Source organism: Pavona decussata, unplaced genomic scaffold, assembly GCF_977016875.1.
Source record: "Pavona decussata unplaced genomic scaffold, jaPavDecu1.1 SCAFFOLD_155, whole genome shotgun sequence".
In the NCBI taxonomy this organism is placed as follows: domain Eukaryota; kingdom Metazoa; phylum Cnidaria; class Anthozoa; order Scleractinia; family Agariciidae; genus Pavona; species Pavona decussata.
This window is the reverse complement of record NW_028145567.1, coordinates 990,829-1,010,821: the sequence shown is the minus strand read 5'-3', so window position 1 is coordinate 1,010,821 and position 19,993 is coordinate 990,829. Positions and strand designations below refer to the sequence as shown.

Genomic DNA, 19,993 nt, shown 5'->3' with positions numbered 1-19,993 from the left:
GTTGCACCAGCTGGTTCATTGCATCTACCGACCAAACCTTGAAAAAAGAAAATGTCGCGGATCGGGAGCTCTTTTCAGAGCTCTTCGAAAACCCGATCCACCCTTTTAAAATTCACATGGCTCCTTGATTTGTTGACGAAAACCGCCCGACGTTCCACCTGCAAATTTGCGGGAAGCCGGCGACAGTGTTCGCCTTCCTTCAAGTGAGTGTCAAGCCGCTTGGTTACCAGTTCGAGGAGTCTGCTCGAGATCATATTGGGCACGCAATCGCCATTTTGGTTAAATTTCTTTTGGGGGTCAATATAAGAGCTAACATCTTTCGAATGGAGAAGCAAAACTTTACAATCAGCGACGAGTGTTCTGGCTTCCGCGCTCAATTTTGCTCACCTCGCAGCGAGTTTATTTACAACATAATCGAGATCTCGCATGCGCTAAAATAAATGGAAAATTTCATCTTTCTTTCTGTGGTTTAACTTGTGAACAAAATTCCCGCAAAATAAAGCAAAGTGTTTGTATTCTCTGGATTTGAACGTTCACTGTGAAATATGCGCATATTCGCGATTTTGCGAAACAAAATAGCTAAAAGGAGAAAACAATAGCGTGCTGCATTCATTGTTTAGTTTGCCACCTACAACATATTAATGAGCTTCGTCTTGCATTCTTGGCAACCAATGGCTGAAGCGCTTTCATAGAGCCTCTGCATGATTGCGCGTGATATGACAGATCTTCGAACTTTGTTGAACTGGAAGTAAATGTCCCGAGAACAATAGGCATTCTGCGCGATGTAGAAAATCGTGCTAGAACGAACAGTCTGGTCTAAAGAATGGTCTAATAATTTCAGTCAAGAACCTGTTATAATTTTCATCTTGGTTACTATTTCACTAAACTGAAAAGTTTAAAGTTTTACTTTATTATGTACAACGTTATTTAGTGCAAAAACTGCGCTTGTAATGTGGCCAATCAGATTATAGCGTTGGCGCTTTTGCGTTTGTTTTCGTTTTGCTTTACTGCGCTTTATGATTGGTTGGCAAAGTTCGCGCCATTTTTTTCAACCAATAGGAAGCCAAACCAAAACCACTCGTGTGTCTTGGTCGCACGCGTTTTCCCGCGCTTGGCGCCTGTTACATGTATTTCCTTCGAATTCTGATTGGTTCATTAGGCTGTCCACGTCTGTTGTGATTGGTCAGAGCAATTACTTTCGTTTTGGTTTTACGACACTCAATCCAAACCGTTCCAGAACGCAAGTACATTTATACATACATTGCATATGAGTATTAATCTTCGAGAACAGCAACCAAAATGATCTTAAAATAAGATTCAACGGACTGACCCCAAATGTACGGTAGACGCGTTTTGGTTTCATTTATAACAATATTTAACAATTATTCCACGAGCGCACGTTGGATATGAGATGATAGATAGCCAACTAGCGCCAGTGGGATAATTGTTTTATTGAAAACAAACAAGAATTTTTTTTAGATCTGGCTGATTTCACTTCGCAAAAACAACGACAATGATCAAGGTTTTTTTTTTTTTAAGGTTTTTTTTTTATCTTCAACCACATGAATGTGAAATGTGTTAAAACGATGAGAATCTCTTTCGGAGACGTTTTTGTCAGTATCATGGTAAGAAAGATGAGGCAGAACCACCGTCCTTTTCGAAACCTCAGCGTGCTTACTCTTTGTGTAACCGCGCCTCCACAAGTTAGGGCAAGGAGCATGTATCAGCTAGCACCGTTAAGTTCAACCCCCCCCCCTCCCCTGCCCCGAAACAAAATTGCCATAACCCTTACGAAGTAGCAATAAGATTTGACCGTTGTTTAGTAATAACAGTAAGGTATTAGGAGCATCCCACTCAGTCTCCATGCAGCTTACAACTATGGAGAATTAAGTACGCAATATTTACAATAATGATGCTTGAACGATTTAAACTTATACTTATATAAATATACTTAGAATTTATCTAGAAAAGAGAAGTCTAGCTAGAGTGTCTGAGCTTCTTATTTCAAGTGGCAGCTTATTCCACAATTTAGGCGCGCAAACAGAAAACGCCCTATCGCCATAGGTGAGGGTATTCGTTTTAGCTATTTGTAGTAGACTTAAGCTTGTTGATCTTGTTGACCTAACTGTCCGATATGGCTGGTAATACTTCAACAGTTCAGAAATATCCAAAATAGCAACAACTCCGAATGAAACGGTGTCAAAAGTATCCCGAACTCTATGCCAATGGTACGAGAGAGTAAACTGTTGTGGTCTGCAAAAAGAAACGGTCTCTGATCTCGGTGATCTCTATGAATTTTACTAGAAAATCACTTATAACACCTTTTTAGTACAAATTGACACGGAAGCAAGAACGGCCTGTATAAGTTTTATATAAAAAAATGTTTTCAGGTATCCGAAATTGCGCGTATGTCTTAACATTTTTCACGAAAGCAAGAACGGCCGTAGAATTTTTATAAATAATAATAATAATAATAATAATAATAATAATAATAATAATAATAATAATAATGATAATAATAATAATGATAATGATAATGATGATGATGATAATGATAATGATAATGATAATGGTAATGATAATGATAATGATAATGATAATGATAATGATAATGATAATGATAATGATAATGATAATGATAATAATAATAATAATAATAATAATAATAACAACAACAATAACAATAATTCAAACATATTTATACAGGATTGCTACATCAGTTTTATAAAGGAAACTGCTATCAATGCAGGTCCTGTTAAAAAATAAATAAATAAAAGGAGATCACAAATAGTCTAGGATAGTAACATTAAAGGAAGTCTCAAACAGTTATAAATTCTAAGAATTATTAAAAAAAAATTTTCACCTTTGTAGAAAAAAGCGCGCTTAAAGGTAAAGGTGTAAAGCACAGAGGTACTCAAAATTGTGCGTATTTCTAAACACTTTTCACGTCAGCAAGAACGACACAATATACATGAATGTTTCAAGGCACCAGTTGGAAGGACCAAGCCCCCAAAAGTAAGTATACCAAAAGGGCAGCTAAATCCTCGCCACTTTCCGAAATTTCCGTCACTTTGTACGCAACGAATTTTGAATATTTTAGTAGCCTACAGTCCCTAAGCAGCTAAAGATCGGTGAAAATTGCCGACCGCTCAAAATATCTTCACGTTTATAAACACGAAACCATGTAAGCTTGGTGGGACATAAGGTGCTATGTCGTTACTTAATAATAAGCGAGCGCTCTATTAATTTAAAGATTTGAACGCAAAACTGCGAAGGGGCTTTTGTTTCCTTCGCCCCTGTCGGGACAATTTTTTTTTTCGCCCACTTCAAGATGGCGGATACTTACCGTGACAGACTGGTAACTAACAAAAACGCTCCGGTTAGCCTAAATAGCTCTACGATTAGCCTAATTTAGCTTAGGCAGCCTGCGGTTAGCCTTTATATTTGGGGTTAGGATATCTAGCAAAAAAGTGGTAAGGTTCCTGCTTAGTAATCCGACGACCCGGATTCGACTCTTCTTGGGGTCATCTTTTTTTCTTTTTTTTTCTTTTTCTAACTTAAAAAAGTACGAAAAAGTAGCTAAGTGTGATTTATACAATAAATATAGCATCTGCCATCTTGAAGCGGGCGTAAAAAAAATACCCTGTCCGGCCCACATTAAGGCAGTAATGTTGGTTTTCCCGGGACCAAAAACTAACTGAGTTATTCTGGACTCCCCTATTCAAGAAGACTAACTTGTGACGTAATTATCAAAGGAGTTCTTTTCAGTTGGTCTTTGAATTCAGCCCAACTTAGAGGGAAGAATTCTTCATAACCCCACCCAGACCCCTCCCGGTCAAACACGTCCGCTTCGTTGATGACTCGCGTGGCCTTGGGAAAGTTTGACGTCAGAGAGTAAGCCAGTTTAACGAATCCCTTGCTGCTGTGGCGGAAGTCACGTGTGCTTATTGTCAGGTAGAGACCTTGACAACCAGAAGTCCTCAGTTTAAGCTCTAGAAACCTGAAAACCAGAATACAATATAGCTGTAAGTTGTAAAATCGTGAATCTTGTCCACTGAATATTTTTAAAGAATATACAGCTGTTTCGACAAAGGTTGTCTTTGTCGAAACAGCTGTATACGAGTCCGTTATGACCACATAACATGAACTCCGTTCAAATATAAATTTTATTAATGTTTGTCTATTATTTTATCTTTGGACTTTTTAAATTAAACCTATTTCAAATACCAGACTGAAATAGTTTTAGTTTCTTATATACACGGGAAATCAAAATGTCCAACCATTTTCAACCTTGAATTCTTAAATTGTTGTGCGCCAACTGACGCATATACTTTCAAAGTCCATTCCAATATTCTTTTACCATGTGCCTTCTCCAACATCGTTGGTAAGGAACGCTCCACACTAATTTTTCCCTCATACCTTCCCGTCGATTTGGATTTCACCATTTGTTAAATGAAGCGAACGCTATCAGAAGATTTCTCAAAAAACGAAGAAACATTGTGACAGAAACTTTTTTTGCGAAAATTTCGTTGATCGCCTGAAGACAGACTAGGAAAATCGAAAACATTTGAATTTTTTGATTGGCTGCCCGCTTAACGTCTCTCCTAGCGACCATCCGCTGGCCAAAGATCCAAAGGACCCTAGTAACCAGATTGAGGTAATCTTACATTTCGTATCCGCTGACCCAGAAATGCGGCGATTTAATGATCTTCTTTTTCTTCTCCACTTCCACGTCTTCACCAATGTCCACTGACCAATTGAATACAACTGGCTCGTCATAGGCTTTCCTCGCAACAGGCTCCCCTTCTTCACATTGCCTTTCCTGGAAATTTGAGAACAAAAAGCCGTGAGTAGAAAGCGGTAAAATTTCCAGTCACAAATTTCGCTTATAGATTCAAGACGCACCAGAATCGCCAGCACAAAGTACCTGACTCGATATCTTTGCACAAGGTCTAGTACCATTTAAGCCTCGATCGCATTAGACGATTTAGGAGTTTCAGGCGCATGCTTCATCGGGAAAGGTCTGGTTTACTTAGTAGTAGTAGAGTCTTTATTTAGCGAAGGTAGTACATAATAGTGTCTAACACCAATAAAGTTGTGGCCCTAAAGACTAAAACGAAAAACCACTCCCAAGACATAGCAAATACATGTTGTTCATACAATGCCGCCTTGTTTATCTTTTTATTTTATCATTATCAGTTCTTTTCTCTTTTTCTTTTTTGTGTATCCATGTTTGTTTGTGTGTTTATTTTTGAATAGACATCGACCTTTCTTTTCTTCAATATTTTGCCAGATCAGCCACCCAGCTAGATTAGCCCTTATAGTTATTCTGGGTGGAATTTTACTCGATATGGTTGTTTAATTCTTGTAACTACTTCATGTGAACTAAGGTAAATAAATTTCACATGTTGTTGTTGTTGTTGTAGTACAACTAGGAAACACTATTGAGAACAATACACGTTGCAATCAAATGGAATCACCTTGACCCACACACAAACTTTTAAAGTTTGGTCAGTGACCAGTCCCATCACATTATGTTTTCACACCGTCGGCGTCTACAAGCTTAGATCTAACAGTGACAAATACGTACCTTAGAAAATGCATGGTAAAATACAGCTTCCTCGAACAACAGCGGAAACTTAGTAACTGTAGAGGCTATGGGATGGTCGCTGGTTACCACATCATGCAGATAGTTGATGGTCATGGATTTGAACCGCACCAGTTCCAGCAGCGGCTCGAGTTGATCATCAAACACTTCATTCACCTCCGCCCACTTCATGAGAGCAAGGAATACGGTGTTCTCCGAAGATACGCAGAGATCGTTACTGGAAAGGACTGAAAGATTTATCACAACAAGTTGTAATGAAAATGAACCTAGTCAATGAGAACGCGGTCAAGCATCCGTTAAAGATAACGTTAAAATGCGAAAAAAATTTTTTGGAGTTAAGATTTAGAGACCTTTTAATTTCATTACTTTCTGGAAATGACATTCGAGGTTTTTTACAAAATCGTTGGATTTACCGTTAAAAGTGCTCTCCAGGGTGGGTTTGTTATACTTTTGAGCAGTTAACGGTGTTTCAGTTAAAGCCTCAAAAAGAGAGCTGTTCGTTTCCTTATAATCAAAATCTGCGTCCAGGCCAAGAACGAACTTTAAGAAAACCAACCTTTCTGTAACCCATTGGAACTCAGAGAGAGAAAGTCTTCATTTGACCACTGGGAATCTAACGGACTGAATTCTTCAACAAGAAATTCTTCACACCGGCTGATAAATTCCGCCATCTCAGGGAGTCTAACAAGCAAAGAACACATGAAATGAGATTTTTATTGATATATAGAAGTGCGCACCTGACTTCAGGCCAATCTCGTCCAAGCCTAGTCCGCCATTGCATCGTTTCTTAAGACACGAGAAGCTGTGATCAAACTATCGCTTTGTACCTTAAGGTGTGTAAATAGGTAAAAATGACTCGCGTTTGACGGGCGACGAGGCCAGCGAAAAGGTGTCTTGAAAATATAATTTCATATTATTTGAGATAATTCGCGAAACAATGATTCCACCTCACTCAATTTGTGAATTAGTAGTGGTTAAATTAGAAGGCTGAACGGGGCTCAAGTTAAAATAGAAATAGTTGGCACAAAATCTTGAATTTGGTTATTTCACGTTGTTTTGCAGAGGACGGCAAAGAAACGTACCAAAATGAAAAACGCAGATGAATAGCGACTGTTTTTGCTAATTAGAGCTTTAGTTTTGGTGGCGTTCTTGTTGCCATCGCTGTCGTCGTTGCTTAATTTCCCTATTCAAGCTTTGGACAAGCCGGCTCCACAAGTCGTAAAAGAGAGTCTCTCACGCCTGTTGTCTTTAATTAAACCATTTTCAATCCCTCATTAGCCGCCTAACTTCACTGTGGTTGCTAGTCTTAACAGCTGGTTGCTAATGACAGCCCTATCACTTTTGATCAAGCTCATATTCGAATGCTGATTGGCCCAGCAGTTTCCCGTCGTTTGACCATCCAATACAACTTTGTGTCAGTGTTGTTTTCTTCCAAGCGAAACTGTAAGACTACTCTGAAATGGCTCTTTAGCATCTTGTGTCTAACTTGTCAACCCAGGGTCCTGGGAATGGGGTTACTAACATGTAAGTCCCCTTGGCCACTCCATACAAGGCTGTGAAAAAGACCACCTTAAAAAATTGATGTCAAATTTCGCCTCTGTTTGGCCAGGGATTGACTATAAAATCTCTCTCCTCTGAATTAAACAACAGAAAGTGAAAAAAACACGAGTCGAAAAGAGGATTATTATCTCTATCCCCAACATGGTTTGTTTTCTGTCTTCTTATTTATCCAAAGATGCCCCTATGGAGGAGAGAGAGGCCTATGAGCTTATAGAAGTCTGATGAGTGGGGGGGCTGGAGAGATGAGGTCTCATTCAGTTCTTTTCTGTGACTTACTGGTACGAGTAAGAGTACAGAAATGGAAGTTTATGAGTTATTCATGAATCTTCATATTTTGATGGTGTGAGATGAAATGAGGTTCTTTTTCCTTGTGAAAGGGATCTGCAATTTTCTATGATCGTTCTGTGTGTGAAATTAAAATTTGTGCTTCGATTATCCTGGACTGTGATTTGTAGCTGCTACCAACAATGATGTGAAATGATGTGAAAAATTAAATGACACTGTTTTTCTGTGAAAATTGATCTGACCCCACCCCTCCCCCATCCCATTCTCTGTTAAAAATATTAAGAATTCTAACGCAGCTTACTGCTGTATGTAGTTAAAATGATGTATCTGCCACATTTCTTGTGATACCTTTCATGTTCTTGCATATTCACAGACTTGTCACAAATCTCAACTGTCAGTTCAGCTGAACTCAAAAGTCTGCAAATAGAAAATCAACCGAAAGGTTAACATGTTAATAACCTGATTAGGAAAGAATTTCGTTCACTACTATGTATTTAAGTCTGCAACAGCGAAACAGCCTTGCTGATAAAGTACTCACTGCATCCAACATCCCAATGGGTCAATAATGATTCAGTTTGGTATTTAAACAGTGTATGAGCACTTCTAAATCTTTGGCCAAAGGAGAGAAAGAGAAAGAGAACAGAAGAAAAGAGAAGGAGGGAAAAGAAGCAAAGGGAAGAGAAAAGAGAAGAGAAGGGAAGGAAAGAGAAGAGTAGCAAAGAGGAGAGGAGGGAAGAGAAGGGAAGAGAAGAAGAGTAAAAGAGAGGGAGGAGGAGGAGGAGAGGATGTCCGAAGAGAAGAGAAGGGCAGGGGAGGAGAGGAGATATCGCTGATGAGGAGCATCACAAAATAAAGTGAAGGAAAGAAAACAAAAAGAAATCAAAATAATAAAATGTAAAACGAAAACCTAACATACTTTTGGCAAGTCTTGAGAGTGCTCTCTGCATCATAGACATGTGCAAGCCTCATAAGAATAAGAAGATTCTCCACACTTTCTGTCATCACAACATCAGGTTTATACAGTGACTCAATCAACAGCAAGAACATTGATGACAGTGACTCACTGATATTCATTTCAACCTGTTGGAATATTAAAACATAATTTAAAAAGTTTCATCCCAGTTAAAAAAGCAATCCAAACAGCAGATTAGGTTTCATTTCTTGCATCTAGTCAGTGTACATGTACCTTAAGCTTTCTTTCTTCTTTTTTGTAAGCAAGTAGAGGAACTTAAATAACTGCCATCTTAATAACTGTAGAGCAACTGCAGGGATCCCATACAAACTGTGACTCTAGTGTGTGACTGTTACAGAAAAGTTCATATTAATGGTGAAATATTGGATAGAATAAAATTTATTAGCATTTTTTTATTAACGACAAATTTAGTGATTTAGGCCCAGTTCAGACACCAGCTCATGAAAAGTTCGACATCTGAATCAAAGCCATTCCAAAGCCGAAATTCCTGGCTGAGCCAGGCGGGAAGAATGGCTGAGCCGTTCCAAATTGAAACAGCCGAAATTCCTGGCTGAGCCAGGCGGGAAGAATGGCTGAGCCGTTCCAAATTGAAACAGCCATTCTGAACTGATTCAGACACCGAACTTTTCATGTACTTAATTCGAGGTATTAGGTTAGGTTCATGAAAAGTTTGGCATATGAACCAGGCCTTAGGCTCACAGTTTGTCTGGGACATCAGTTAGTTTCTCATGTTATGAACCCCTTTAATATGACAAACCCATTTTTTAATTACCATTTTCCCGATTTTCCACGAGAAGGGTAAAAATAAATAATTTATTTTTATTAGGTTTGATTTCCGCCTCTCACTCAGCTCTGGCTCATTTCCTGAAAAGCAGCTGGTAATCAAACCAAGGTAACAGTCATAACAGCCTGGGCCATCCGAGAATCAGGCTAACGAATGAGCTGCTAGCAGTCTATTAGGGATGTTAGTCCCTTTTCTCATAATATCAGAAGTGTGAAGGAAACAAAAAGAAACCTTGTTTATATTTAGTCCATGAGTAAAATGATTTCAAAAAGCCAGTCTCCTACCTTTTTCACTTTAGTTTCCTTCATCCCAGAACTGAAAAACAGGCTTCTAAAATAGGAACTATTCAGTGCTAGCCAAAAGCTATGTACACACAGCTGGTGTTCACGTATAACAGTGTTGGCTAGTGCCAAATCCTCTTCACTAGTGTTTGGAACACTTTTCTCTGAAGCATCTTCTTCCATAGATGCAAAGCTTGTGTTACTTGCAGTAGTCAGGCCTATGGCCCCAGCTTTATTTGCATAACCAATGTCTGTCATTAGTAATTTATTGAAAGTGGCATCCGAGGCTGAATCTAAAGATGACGAGTCGCCGGTAGCTTGCTGTTCAGAATGTAATTTCTCACTATTTACCGTCTTTTCGTTCTCAACCACAACCAATGATACTTCTCGCTTTTTACTCTTTACTGTTCGTTTTGCTTCGAGCGATGAGGTACATGTTTCCAGGCCTATTCCGGAATCGCAACTCAGACTACTCACAGTTCTGGAGTCGCCAATCGAATCGTCTACAGAAGAATGCGTCCTTGGCGATTCTTCGTTACTAGGCTCAACATAACCATTTTCTTCCAGCATATCTGGATTTCCTACTGGTGTATCGTTTGTTGCCACGCTTGTATCCTCGTCACTAGAGTTGGTTTTTGTCATGTTCTTCACTCGACGTGCGGCTTCTAATTTCTCCCAGCCATCTTTTCGAATCTTCACCACCAAAATTCGGTCAGACATCTCTGGATTGTTAAAATGGTCTCCGATTTTCTCGAACAGTTTATCCATGATAACGACCGTTTTTCTCTTGGCATTTAAAGCGTGCCAATAACGAATTTGCTTTGAAATCTTGCCAAAATCGACGCCGGAGAAAAATTTTCTGAATAAACAATCAACAAAAAGAACAACTGCTGACCAGCAAGTATTTGGGGGCGACGTTTTAGTCAGCGGTACCTCAAACAGAGCATGAGCAGAAATGCGTTGAGTCATTTTGACAAAAAACTGTGAAAAAACTCTTCCTCTGATACAATTTACTTGGTGAAAATGGTGCTTGAATCTACGGTTGTTTGGTAAGATTCTTACACAATCTCTTCCGGGATTACAGCAGTTGAAATGGACTAAGATTTCATAAAATTATTTTGTGTTTTTGTACAGCGTGGATAACAGTGAGTGGATGAGAAATGGCGACTTTCTTCCCACGAGATTACAAGCACAGCAAGATGCAGTTAGCTTAGTTTGCCACTCAAAGACTAGGCAAAACCCAGAAAATAATGTTGGGCTCATGACCTTGGCTAGGTGAGATTTTAAATTTTGTGTTTGGTTTCAAGTTTCTCACGAGAACTATACTACTGAAACCCAGTCTTGATTCCGGTTTTCACTGATACAATGTACATTGCTAAATTTTAAAATATTGATTGCATAGAAAATGGAAAGATTCCCATACAACCCCATACATTAAGTATACATGTACCACTGTCATACTAACCCTCTTCCAAAAACAGTGATTTGTGAGTTTGAGTCACAAAATGTAGGTGGCAAGTTCTAAAAAGGGGAAGGGAGAAAGGGAACCAGGTGCACGCGCCAGAGGAGCGAGGGAGAGGGAGAATAGGCAGAAACCAAGCAGTATGGCAGATCGAAAGGACGCGAAAACTATATAAAGAGGTTGCCCTAAAAAGGAAAATTGCGCAAACAATTTCTGCAGAGTTTGTCAAACTAATCTGTGGGTCAAGTGCGGCAGCAACACTGCATCAATTTGATGAAACAATAGATTGAAACAAGGTTTAAAGTCCATGGAACCACTACATACTCTTATATATGAAAAGATCAGTTTTTTAAGTGCGTTAGCCATTGAAGTATCAGCCTGTGAGTGGAGACATGTCCAAGAAAACTAGAAACAAAGTGTAAGAGACAAAAGCCATGTTTGTTCCATGGCATAGTCAGTACACAAGACCAAATTTTACTGGTTTTGATTCTTTGTTTGGTAACTTTTTTGAACGTTTATTTCTTCTGACATCTTTTAAAAAGCATTTTAACTTTGCTGTCAATTGTAAGACCAACCCTGTGTTGATACCACACATAAAAAGTAAATTTTGAATATTTAACCATACACACTGTTTGCACAAGCATAAATTGAAAATGGCTGAACGGATGTGTCAAAATTGAACTGTTTCGGTAAAAAAAAACTCGGATAATATCTTGAAGTACATTTTCTTGTCCCTGTAGACTGATCTTTACTGACAATTTTAGGACGAACTATGTGTTGATAGCTTGCATAAAAAGTAAGTTATGTATTTTTAACCACAGGCAGTATTTCCACTATGCATGTACCTAAATTGAAAATGCCTGAATTATCGGACGCATCTCTTACCTTCGATCTAAAATAACACTACATTAATTTGACAATGACACAAAATAAGATTCAAAGAGCATACCACCAGCACTACCTTTTGTCCAAAGATCAGCTTGAAAAGGCTTGAAAATCTCCTTCAAAATTAATTTTGCTCAAAGTAACTCTGAATCCCCCCCCCCCCCCACCAACACGCACTAAATAAATGATAGATGATAGATGAACTCTCAATTCTCCCCCCCCCCCCCCCTTCCTCAATAAATGATAGATGAATTTTTTCAGTCAGTAATGCAGGCATACTCGAGGAGAAAGAACTCAATAGGGTTCGACCAGTCAGTGACCTGCCAGTTACTAGTTCGACCTGCTCTACCACTGAGCTACAGGAGACTGATGGGCATTAGCCCATTAAACTACATGTAGGTTCATGTGACAAACATCCTGCATACTCAAGAAATCCTAGCAGTATGCAGGATGTTTGTCACATAAACCTATTGTAGTTTGATGGCCTAGCGGCCATGAGTCTTCTGCAGCTCAGTGGTAGAGCATCCGTGGTCATACATGTAGGTTCAGTTCCTGTTACCAGAGCTCAGTTTTTCTTTTTCCAAGTTTACCTGCATCACTAACCGAAACAAGAAAGTCATAAAGGTTTACTAAGTGGCCTCATTTATTCCCCCTGTACGCTTCATAAATTTTCAAAACCTTTTCCCCCTGCGCAATTGAGCTAATTGAATAGTTGAAGTCAGAACAATAGTGTGATATTGTTTTGATAACCTTACATTACGCTACTTGACGTCATACTGGAATTTGCTGATGATAATGTGATGACCGATGTGCCATGGAGACCTGAATTCCAGTTAGTTTGACCTGTCCAAGTTTACTATTTGATCATTGCTTTACCAGTTAAATGACTTCACAGCGGCCAAAATATATGTGAACAAGCTCTGGTCACCCTTGAATGTTTCTCCATCGTATTTTCTCCTTCCATTTCGCCCGAAATCCCTGCTAACTTGAACCACAATCTCGATCGACTATTCGAGCCTTTAAAATTTATGTATAACGTCTGTACATCCATTTCACGTTCATGTTATTTGACAGTTAGCTTAGACTGCCAGTGTAAATACCTAGTAGTCAGTAGAAAAAAAGATTTTTTCCTCCGCCATGGCCAGGACTCTAACTCCTGAATGTTTTGACCTAGCAAAAACCGGATGTCTGGGGTGGGTGACCATCACGATGGAAAAAAAAAAAGAAAGAAAGAAAAACGGGCAATTCTTGAATCAGGGTCACCCTACTATGTTTGCCACTTAAAAATCCTATCATTTATTCACCAGGTTTAAAGCATAACATAACATTTCTTTCAATTGGAAAGTTTTTGCAAACTCATAAAAAACTTCGCAAAGTGGCAACAGCACAGCATAAATGTCAAAGTAATATAGAAGCAGGGATCCTTCCTGTGAAAGTAACCAGGTCAAATGTAACTTGACCCTCTGCTAGTGGTAATTCACACATTGTCCATTGACCTGCAAAGAAACTGCCTGCACAAAGATGGGTCTTTTCTTTTAAAAACACCTTGTAAATATCTCTTTAGTAATGTTGGAATGTATTTTCACCCAATATTTTATAAGGAGGCGGCGTGGCCCAGTGGTAAGGGTGCCAGACTTGAAATCCAGAGGTCCCGGGTTCAAGTCCCGCCTCGGCCACGCTTGTAAATAGCCAGCTGGTTTGCCTCCTACCAGTTGGGAATTTTAACATGTAAATAAATAGCCAGCTGGTTTGCCTCCTACCAGTTGGGAATTTTAACATGTAAATAAATAGCCAGCTGGTTTGCCTCCTACCAGTTGGGAATTTTAACATGTAAATAAATAGCCAGCTGGTTTGCCTCCTACCAGTTGGGAATTTTAACATGTAAATAAATAGCCAGCTGGTTTGCCTCCCACCAGTTGGGAATTTTAACATGTAAATAAATAGCCAGCTGGTTTGCCTCCTACCAGTTGGGAATTTTAACATGTAAATAAATAGCCAGCTGGTTTGCCTCCTACCAGTTGGGAATTTTAACATGTAAATAAATAGCCAGCTGGTTTGCCTCCCACCAGTTGGGAATTTTAACATGTTATGTTCAATTCGATTATTATTTGTTTCCCGTTATTTCTAAGTGGAATGCCTGCTTTGGGTAGCTAAGTGCATTTCCACTATAAACAAAGCATTTTTTCTTTTTTTTTGTTTGCAGCTCAAATGTAATAACACCATTGCTTAATTTCGGAATGTACTGCATACATATATGAAGCATATAAAATCCTTGTCTTTACATATGGCCCCCCTCCCCTTCCATTCACCTAAGTTTATTTACTGAAACACATTTTTTTTTAAATATGCAGTGTTGTAATATAATAAATTAATTTATTAATTAAAGAATGATTTGTTTGCAGTCTCGAGGTGCTAGTGACTTTAACAACAGATGTTGGCAAAATCCTGGCTTCTCTGCACAGAGTCCAGTCCAAGGGGGAAATAAACTTTATTACAGCAGTTAAAATAGCTCATGTAAGTATGGAAAGAGTACACTGACTAATATAAATTATTTAATCTATCTATTCAACCAGGGGTAGGGGAGTGCACTATGTGGCTACACTGCATGTGCCCCCACCCACCCAGGCTCAGGAACTAAAAAAAAAAATAGATTGAATAGTGTTAAGGTCATACTCTTTGGGTGTATTCGATTGACACTATTCCAGAATAGGAATACATACAATGATGACAAGAAATCCCTCATAACAGGGTTTTGGAGATACTGGAGTACGAGACGGCTCCTAAATTATCATGTGTCAGCTAAAGTTTAAGCAGAAATCAAATGTCTTCTAAAATTTTCTTAAAAGGAGAAATCTCACGGCTATTCTGCTTATTCCTATTCCAGAATACCATCAATCAAACGTGACCTTCACCTTTCATTGTGTCATTTGTGTTTTTATTGATGCATATAGTACAAGGGAAAAGTAAAGTGACTTTAAATATTTTTCTTTTGAGTCTTGATAATCAAAGTCCTTGATGATCGAGTCAATAATGAAATCTTGTGAGAATCAAGAAAATAATGAGGCTGTTGCTTGTCGCTTTAGGACGTGTTTGTGTAGGGCTGACCATCATTGTTATCACTGGTATGTTTTTTTTTTTTCTTTTGGCAGTTGGTGTTGAAACATAGGCAAGGAAAAAATCACAAAATGAGGATTATTGTGTTTGTAGGAAGTCCTGTTGAAGCTGATGAAAAAGATGTAAGTTGTCTGGGTGTTATGAGAAATACAATACTGCTCCTTGTCTTGATATATTCTTTTTATTCCTGTACACTTGATTGTCCACAAATGAACACTTCCCTTATGCAGAATTTTACAGTGGCATTTTGTCAAATAATTTGCTTCAATTTACTCACAGTAGGGGAATCCAAAGTTAATGGCCTTTCAAAAACTGTATGTCTCGCAAAATTTTTGAAAATAAAGGAGGAGGAGGAGGATATGAGAGGCCATCGAGATACAGTGCCGGGGCCTCACTCAATCGAGACAGAGGTTACGAACTATCAGCAGTCTTTTTGGACATATCTTTGTCACTTATACCACCTCAAGACATGTGACTCTTGCCACTTGACAAAGATTCTGTGAAGGAATCAAAAGCTACTACGCTTAAATTTATTTTTGGATCCTGAAAAGCTAATTTTGTTTTTCTAATCTTACAAAATGTCGGTCAAATTTTACAGGTGTAAAATAATTATGTAGTTCTGCCTTTTTGGCCAAGCCATCTTGAGCCATAATTTTCCTTTGCATGGGTACGGAGTCTTGAGCTTGTAGAAAGGAAGACTACTACGTCTTGCCACCTCACAGTCTCAAATTTACCATGGGCCACCCCACACAGTCGATAGATACTTTGGCTGTTTAGTGTCTTGTGAAAAAAACAAACTCAATCCCATCTCTCTGAATGTAGGATTTAGAACTGCAAAAGGAAAATTAAGTCCTGCAGATCTAGATTTAGAAAAAAACAACTATCTTAAAGGAAACAATGAAAAATCAGCAACCATTTGTTCGAAATTTCTTTTTTCTAATGCATGGCCTCTGTATATTTTGATTTATTCGTGTAGCTTGTCAAGTTAGCCAAGAAGTTGAAAAAAGAGAAAGTGAACATTGACATTGTGAACTTTGGAGAAGAGGTGAGGATGACTTTATTATCTTCACACTTTAATAATCTACACGTGTATTGTCTTCCTTTTAATGAAATGCATGATAGAGTAGCTGTCTGTTTCGCATTTTTACAATAACTGTCCAAATTCCCGCGCGCTGATTGGCTTGTAGCTATTGTCTAAAAGACTACAGACAATAAAAATGACGTCAGATGTAACACGCACGTTGAGAAAAAAAATAGCCAATTCCGCTCGTACTTTTTCCATATTATTGTAAAAAACAAATCAACATCAGTTTTCTATGGTCTATACTCTTATAGACCATAAAATGACGCCAGAAAAAGTCCAAAACTTGGCAGTGAAACCACTCGCCGGTTCCACTTGAGTTTTGAACATTTTTTTATGTCATTTTATGGTCTATAAGAGTATAGACCATAGAAAACTGCCGTCAATTTGTTAAGTAGATGTTGTCATGTTTGGGGCAGACACAACAGTGAGAATCAGCCAAAAATAAGGCAAGCATAGCTACCAGCAATAGATGTCAAGTAAAGGAGTGAACACAGTCATGTACATATACAGTGGAACCTCTCCTTACGGACACCTCTCTATTACGGACAGTTCACTTGGTCCCTGAGAGACAGAAATCCATATGAAGCCTACCTCTCTAAAAAGGACACCTCTATAATACGGACACTTATCCCTGTCCCCTTGGTGTCCGTAATAAAGAGGTTCGACTGTACTTCAAAAACTCAAAGTTGTCCTTGTTTTAAGAAACCTTCAGAAACCAAGGGATAGCACTTTTTCTTTTGTACCCTTTACAGGTTGTCAAATTTATTTATTTTAATTTCGCTAGGGCATGCTTTCCTTTTCTTTTTTTTTTTTGGGGGGGGGGGGGAAGGATTTTTTTGGGGGGTCATCTTTCCTTGTATTCATGAGAGTTTTCTTTTCCGTACTTTTTATTCATTTATTTTTTTTTTATTTGCATATTTTTTTGGAGATGGCAGTGACCTTTAAGAGATCTCTGATAGTAAACATGCCTTTGAGTATTTCTTCATATTTTTCTTTCTTCAGTCTGCAAACTCAGACATGCTGACAACATTTATCAACACCCTGAATGGTAAGGAGGGTAACCTTTGTCACCTGGTCACAGTACCCCCTGGTCCCCTGCTGTCGGATGCTCTTATTTCATCACCCATTCTGCAGGGTGAAGATGGAGCTGCCCCTGGAATGGAGTATACTTCAGAATATGGCTTTGATCCTAACTCTGATCCTGAACTTGCACTGGTGAGTGTTTTTTTGTTGTTGTTATTACCTCACTTATTTGTCTTTGAACTCTCAGGGTAAAGGTAAATTCATGCTTGAGCTGCAGTGGCCCCACACTACTAAGCTTAACCCAGTTAAACATGAAGCAATTAGGGACGGACCATTAGATTAAATCAGAGGGGTGGGGGGTGAAAAATTTTCAATGTATGAATTTTTTTTTTTTTGAAACCCATTTGTGTGCAGGAATATTTTCCCCTCTGCATGAATTTTGTTTTTAGGTACCAACGCTTGCTGGAATTTTGATTTGGGAATTGTCACCCCCTCTCTGTTTTTTTCTAATGGTCCGTCCCTTGGGAGTATTATTACTTCTACCCCCTGGTTGGGATGCTTGTCCATCACAGGGTTACGCCCAGCTGTAGTAGTGAGCAGTATGTCACCTTGGTGAAGACAGACAATGTGCAGTGGACCTGCACCTTTCAAAAGCTCTGTTTTCAGTGGACCCTTATATTCTTTAGCTGCATTGTTTTTAAGGGCTGGGAACATTGTTCTGTTGTTCGTTCTTTTGTCCTCCTTTTGTTTTTCTGTCCTCTGAGTAATGTGATTTGTTGGAGTTGCCCTGGAGCTAGGAATCATTATTTAAACAACTCACATTGCTTAATTAGTCAATTTCACATTGATAAATGGATTACAGTGAGAATGGGAAACAGGGATAGTGCAGTGGTGAGAGCACTCGCTCCCTTACCAATGTGGCATGTCTGTTTGTCTGTTGCGTTTGTTGTTGGTTCTTGTTCTTGCTCCAAGAGGTTTTCTTCCAGTAACTATGGTGTCCCCTCTCCTCAAAAAAACATTTTTACATGTATGTTGCGATTCGATCAGGAATCTTAGTTCGTCTTAAACAAAGTCGATTTATTTTATTTATTTTTGTCTGTTTCTTCTCCAGGCTCTTCGTGTATCCATGGAGGAGCAGCGGCAGCGACAGGAGGAGGAAGCCCGCAGAGCAACAGCAGCCAGTGGAGAGGAAACGCCCACCCCTCAGGCTGCTATCCCGGACAGTGAAGAGGCGATGCTTCAGCAAGCCTTGTCCATGTCCACTCCTCAGACACCAGTGTTTGACTTCAGTGCCATGACAGAGGAGCAGCAGATTGAGTATGCCATGAGACTGTCACTACAAAACCTGGAGGCTGCAGAGGCAGAGGCCGGACCAGACAGTGATAAGGACATGGAGAAGGACAAAGATGAGAGGGAGGAGAGGCCTGGTACTGCAAGTGCTATGGAAACAGATACACAGGTTCCTGTTCAATTTGCTTTTTGTCTTGTTGTTATTTCACCAGCTCTGTCGTTATTTGCAGAGAAGCAGCATGAGGACACCTCGCTATTACAGAGATGTCGTTGTTTCGGACTCACCCCATAACGGCGGACACCGAATGGTTTTAGCGAGAGATGACCATCTCCCAGCTGGCTTGATAGCTCAGTTGGTAGAGCACTGCACCGGTATCGCAGAGGTCATGGGTTCGAAAACCCGTTCAAGCCTGAATTTTTTTCAGGCTTTCTTTTCGTAACTGCTTAATTTGCGTACATAACTGCGATGTTCATTCACTAATTCATTCTTCCACCCGCCGTTCAAATATGTATTTCTTATATATCCACTTCCATCACTTTACCTCCACGAGTATGTTACGAATTAACGAAATGACCAGCTCCCAGTTGGTAGAGCACTGCACTGGTATTCCAGAGGTCTTGCGTTTCATTCTCGTTCAATTGCCTTGATGGTAAATTTGCCCCCAGTCATAATATCCCAAAGGAATTGAAGCAATTGAAATTGAAAATTAACTATCTACTTCTTGTTTTCGGTGTCTGTCCAGGGAGATGACACACAAGACATCACTGGGGTCATGTCTGATCCGGACTTTATCAAGAACGTCCTGAGCACGTTACCTGGCGTGGACCCTAGCAGCGAGGCCATACAAAAAGTCATGGTAACGCTCGCTCAGCAGGATAGTGAAGATGGTAAAGAGAAGGACCCTGAAGAGCCCATGGACGAGGACGACACCAGCAAAGACAAGAAAAAGGACAAAAAATGACGGCAGTAAAAGTTTGTTTGTAAATATGTTTGGCGCTTTTGAGGATAGCAGAAGCATAATTATCCTTCTGGGATCAGTTATGGAAATAATAAACATAATTTTTTTTTTCAGCCTAGGTGACTGCAGAATGTTTTGCCCGCTGCGGTAAATAAATTGTTTGAAATGAGGTTTTGTCTGTGACCCGTTTTGCTTGTTAAAGGTTTTCCACCCTTGAGATATTTGTGTGTATCAAAACTTTCAATACCCCCAGACTTCAAAATAGTCTCTTTTTTTTCTATGGACTGTTTTGTAATCCCCAAAGGTTCCGGTGCCTGATATAGCTAGATTGTCGAAAGGAGGGCATTAATTTTTTTACGTTTTTGTTTGTTTGTTTTGTGGTATATGTGTTTCCGACGCCTTTTCCCGCCGAAACAAAGGCTAGAAAAGACCTCTGCTCCTGCAGGCTAACCTTTTGAATAAAGAAAACAAAGCCGTGGAAAAATGTCATAAAAACCCTCCGGGGATTTCACGAGAGAAATCTGGAAAGCGCAAGCCGGATAAGAATTAAGCCAAAACGAAACTAAAATGAATTCAAGACGAGTTTCAAAGGCTTTATTTCAAGTCACAAATTTGCATTATAATATGCACTCTACGAGATCTCTCCAAAAGCAATAAACATGTTTTCAGGGTGTCATACTCTCAT

At 39.2% G+C, this 19,993-nt stretch overlaps 2 protein-coding genes across 2 annotated transcripts; one reads left to right on the top strand and one right to left on the bottom strand.

Annotated features, from left to right (window-relative positions):
- Window positions 1-1,431: 1,431 nt before the first annotated feature.
- Window positions 1,432-10,460, bottom strand: LOC146465758 (uncharacterized). Its single transcript, XM_085128220.1, has 7 exons — window positions 9,495-10,460; window positions 8,370-8,533; window positions 7,802-7,870; window positions 6,165-6,289; window positions 5,591-5,835; window positions 4,668-4,822; window positions 1,432-4,000 (listed from the first exon to the last, which is right to left on the bottom strand). The coding sequence occupies exons 1-7, from the start codon at window positions 10,458-10,460 to the stop codon at window positions 3,718-3,720; spliced, it is 2,007 nt and encodes a 668-aa protein (XP_084984346.1). The 3' UTR covers window positions 1,432-3,717.
- On the top strand, window positions 10,404-19,478 carry LOC146465757 (26S proteasome non-ATPase regulatory subunit 4-like). The gene is made up of 8 exons (XM_085128226.1): window positions 10,404-10,540; window positions 10,626-10,766; window positions 14,241-14,352; window positions 14,988-15,074; window positions 15,929-15,997; window positions 17,039-17,251; window positions 18,171-18,518; window positions 19,093-19,478. Exons 1-8 carry the CDS (start codon window positions 10,515-10,517, stop codon window positions 19,309-19,311), a joined length of 1,215 nt encoding a protein of 404 aa, XP_084984352.1. The 5' UTR covers window positions 10,404-10,514; the 3' UTR covers window positions 19,312-19,478.
- Window positions 19,479-19,993: the final 515 nt, after the last annotated feature.

Excerpts from the sequence above, each read along its gene's own strand:
- LOC146465758 (XM_085128220.1), bottom strand. The coding sequence starts at position 10,460 with ATGACTCAACGCATTTCTGCTCATGCTCTGTTTGAGGTACCGCTGACT. Across the intron at positions 6,290-7,801 it reads AATATGCAAGAACATGAAAG|ACTCCCTGAGATGGCGGAAT; the intron begins GTATCACAAGAA and ends TTTGCTTGTTAG. Across the intron at positions 4,823-5,590 it reads TTTACCATGCATTTTCTAAG|GAAAGGCAATGTGAAGAAGG; the intron begins GTACGTATTTGT and ends TCAAATTTCCAG.
- LOC146465757 (XM_085128226.1), top strand. The coding sequence starts at position 10,515 with ATGGTGCTTGAATCTACGGTTGTTTG. Across the intron at positions 10,541-10,625 it reads CTTGAATCTACGGTTGTTTG|CGTGGATAACAGTGAGTGGA; the intron begins GTAAGATTCTTA and ends GTTTTTGTACAG. Across the intron at positions 18,519-19,092 it reads CTATGGAAACAGATACACAG|GGAGATGACACACAAGACAT; the intron begins GTTCCTGTTCAA and ends GTGTCTGTCCAG.